The 3,515-nt window shown below is 49.1% G+C and overlaps 1 protein-coding gene across 2 annotated transcripts in view; it reads right to left on the bottom strand.

The window, feature by feature from the left end:
• Positions 1 to 763: 763 nt before the first annotated feature.
• The window catches only part of PCCB (propionyl-CoA carboxylase subunit beta), a 41,547-nt gene continuing 38,795 nt past the window's right edge, over positions 764 to 3,515 (bottom strand). Inside the window, exons 13-14 of one of the 2 annotated variants that reach the window (XM_025216840.1) lie at positions 2,834 to 2,927; positions 764 to 1,019 (exon numbers count right to left, since the gene is read on the bottom strand). In XM_025216840.1, coding sequence (XP_025072625.1) covers positions 898 to 1,019; positions 2,834 to 2,927 — 216 coding nt within the window. In that variant the 3' untranslated portion in view covers positions 764 to 897. The remainder of the gene's footprint in view (positions 1,020 to 2,833; positions 2,928 to 3,515) is intronic. The other variant, XM_006034764.3, reaches the window with a different exon arrangement.

Genomic DNA, 3,515 nt, shown 5'->3' with positions numbered 1-3,515 from the left:
ATAAACTTCTTTTAACTGGAGAGGGGCTTTCGTAACTGTGCCCTTCCCTGTCAGCCAGGAATCCAAACAGATGTCACCACAACGGCCGTGCGAAAATGTTAGCAATGATTGGCTCTCTTCGTATTTCAGTTTCTCGTTACATGCGCACAAACCAGGTACATGGAACGTGAAAGAACCATACAGTTAAAGGCACGGCAGACACTGCATGGGCCTGCACATACATGGAGCACCTATATGCCATGTTGTGGGCTACTGACCTCCCCAACACCATACACCTGTCTGCCTGATGGTGGTGATTTGCCTGTTTCTTTTGTAATTATCCATCCGTTTTTCAGAAGGGAACATCAGAGAGCTCAGAATAGGTTAGTCATGGCTCTGGACTGAGGACAGTCCCCAGTACTCCAAGACCTCTGTGCCCCCAGCACTTTACAAGGGAGCATCCTGGGAGTCTTAATGAGCAGATTCATTGATTGCTCAGTGCAGAGATGCCACGTGAATCTGAAGACAATGGATCCATCCCTCCCAGAGCCCCCCAGATTCTTTCCTTAGAAAGCTCGCAGTGGATCAATGGTTACAGCCCTTCATGATTGTACCAAGCAGCTCCTAGAGCCACAGGAATCGAGGGAGGTCCCTCCCTACCTCCAGCCTGGGAGCCTAGATCCCAACCCTTAGGCCCCCTTTTGGAGCCAAGTCATGTGGCGCAGGCTGTTATGATGGTGGGCTGAGCTGCTGCTAAAGAAAAAACCAACTCAAACCCACTGGTGACGTAATTCCAAATACACCTGCGTACGTGCTGTGGAGTTTATTGTGGTGCAAGGCTGCAGCCAATCAGAAGGGAAGCGTTAGCATGGGTAAATGCTGTTCATATTTGTGCTCTGCTCCATCCACCAGCCCTGTTTAGAGTGGCATGTTCGCATGCTTCTTCCAGGGATTGGTCTGCACCTTGCTTGCCAGGACTTCCAGGTCGCGACAGATGCGGAGCCGAGTGGTGGCCGGCTGAATGAGGTCGTCCACAAACCCTGTTCAGAGAGAGAGAAATAAATCTCTGCCAGCTGCTAACAGGCCATGCTAGAGTGTGCGCAGCAGACACCTCGCATGACAAGAGCACCTCCTCCAGCTGAGACTGCTGACAACCCATAAGAACTGCCGCTTACTGGGTCAGCCCACAAATCCACCTTGCCCAGTCTCCCGTATCACACAGAGGCAGAAGTAGATGCTGAAAGGGAGAGTGAACAGGATGGAAGTGGAGTTTTTCTCAATGTTGCTCTCTTGCTTGCAGCCTTCAGCATTGAAGGTTCAGGAAGTTCTGGTTCAGAGGCTGTACCCCTCACTCCCATGCTCAATAGCTACTGATGCCCCTTTCCTCCAAGCACGTGTCCAGTCCCTCCCTGAATCTGGCTAAACTGTCAGCTTCCACCACATCCAGTGGCAATGAGTTCCACACCTTAATGACACGCTTGGGGGAGGGAGCGGAAGAACTTCCTTATGTTCATTTTCAACTTATGACCTACTCATTTCATGTTACAACCCCTCATTGTATATTTAGAGAGATTAAATGATAAATCCCTATTGACCTTCTCTTCACAATTTAGTCTTTTGTAAACCCTCATGTTCCCCCTCAAGTATCTCTTTTCTAACCTGAACAGGCCTGACTTCTTGAGTCTCTCCTCATAGGAAGCCCCTCCATCTCACTGATCATCCTTGTTGTCCTTCTCTAGAACATCTCTAATTCTCCTATATCCTCTTTTGAGGTGTGGGGACCAGAACTAGGCACAGTATTCAAGGTGTGGACACACCCCAGATTTATAAAGGGGCATGACGATGCTTTCAGGGATAGTCTTAGGGAAAGCATTTGAATTGAGGTAAAGCTAATTCAAGGCAAAATACGCACCAAGGATTATGACCTGAGTGAACACTGCAATGCCAAGCAATTTTAAAGTTAGACCCAATGTAGGAACAACAAGCACCACTGGGAAGTTTCCAGTTCAAAAGAAACTGGCTCAGCGTAAAATGGAAAAGATCAGTTTCCTCCCAGGAGTTTCTGCAAACTCAGCGTGGCATCTAAGGGCTGAATCTGGTTGGTTTTCTCAGGCTGCTGCAGCCACAACAAACCCTCCACAGCAAGATGTTAGCTAAGAGGTCTAGATAGCAGATGCAGTTTCAGCACATGCATCCAGGGGCTCTCCGTGGCTCTGGAGAGCTACTGACAGGATTAAAATGTAGCACAAATGGATCCACCAAGGAGCAGGCTGGAAATGCATTGGAAACTCCTGCCTGGTGAGAATCCTGTTTGCGTAGTCCCTTGGCAGAGTAGAATCACGCCCTAACATTAATGTTAAAAACCACAAGCCTTGAAAAAACATGGAAATACAGAATCCACTCCAGCCAAAAGAATTAAGCACCCCTTTGGCTACCCCTGGCTCTCCCCTGCAGAAGTGAAGGGAGACAGCAGGGAGGCCTTCCCCAAGATGGGCAGTTCACCTGTAATAGAAGGCTGTGGTCCAAACACTGAGGTGCTTCTCATGTTGACAGTATTTCTAAATGGGTTTGTCAGCATCTCACACCTGGCTCCAGCCCCCATCTCAACAATGCCTTTCAGACTCGTGCCAGGCCAAGCTCAGGTAAGTTCTTTGTTGCCCAAATTTGGCAAAGAAGAAACAAAACCTTTAAGAAGTAACATCATCTTCTGACCATGTAACCATGCGCTTAAATGTCTCTTTTGAATAATCCTAATCCTGGTCCTATGCTGCAACAGGGCAAGCAGAACATGACAAGATTTTTATCCAAGACAAGAAGAAAAGAACCCAGAGGAGAAAGTCGCACATAAACATACCTCTTATGGCTGCAGGGAAAGGGTTTGCAAACTTATCTATGTATTCTGCCTCTGCATGCGCCCCTTTTCCTCTGAAAATGATCTGCACAGCACCCTGGGAAGACATACAAGCAGCCTGAAAAGTTGGACTCAACCACTCATCCAGTGAGAGAAAGCTTTCAGTTTACGGCACATTATTCAATATCTGAAAGTGCTGAGCTAGAAGTTGTTCTGTTGGCTAGTAAGACCGGGGTGCTCAACCCCCTGCCCACAGACCAGATCCAGCCCACAGCACCTTGTCATCAGCCCGTGGGACTCTCCACAGGCCCGGGCGGAGGCACTGTGGTATCGCAGGGCCCCAATCCCTGCATGCAGGAGGACCAGGCAAAAACAGTGCAGAGGCCTGAGGACATAATGTCCACACACAGGGTTTGGCAGGGACAGTGTGGCCTAAATGCAGATGTGCAAGCCCAATCCTGGGGCGCACAGAGTCTGATCCGGCCCACAGACCAGCCCCATGCCAATCATTTGGCTCACAAGGTTAAAAGGTCACACACCGCTCACTAAACCAGTACAGAGAAAAACTGGCTGCCCTCTTAGCTAACTTCCTCAAGCATGTTAAAGAGACAGCTGACTGCTAGAAGTCAGAAGTGTGATTTTCCCCCCCCCCCCAACCACCCCCCCCCCCACGTTCTCTTTGACC

Source organism: Alligator sinensis, unplaced genomic scaffold, assembly GCF_000455745.1.
Source record: "Alligator sinensis unplaced genomic scaffold, ASM45574v1 scaffold1264_1, whole genome shotgun sequence".
NCBI classification, from domain to species: domain Eukaryota; kingdom Metazoa; phylum Chordata; order Crocodylia; family Alligatoridae; genus Alligator; species Alligator sinensis.
Note: the sequence above shows the minus strand (reverse complement) of the source record. Positions and strands in the feature narration are given on the sequence as shown.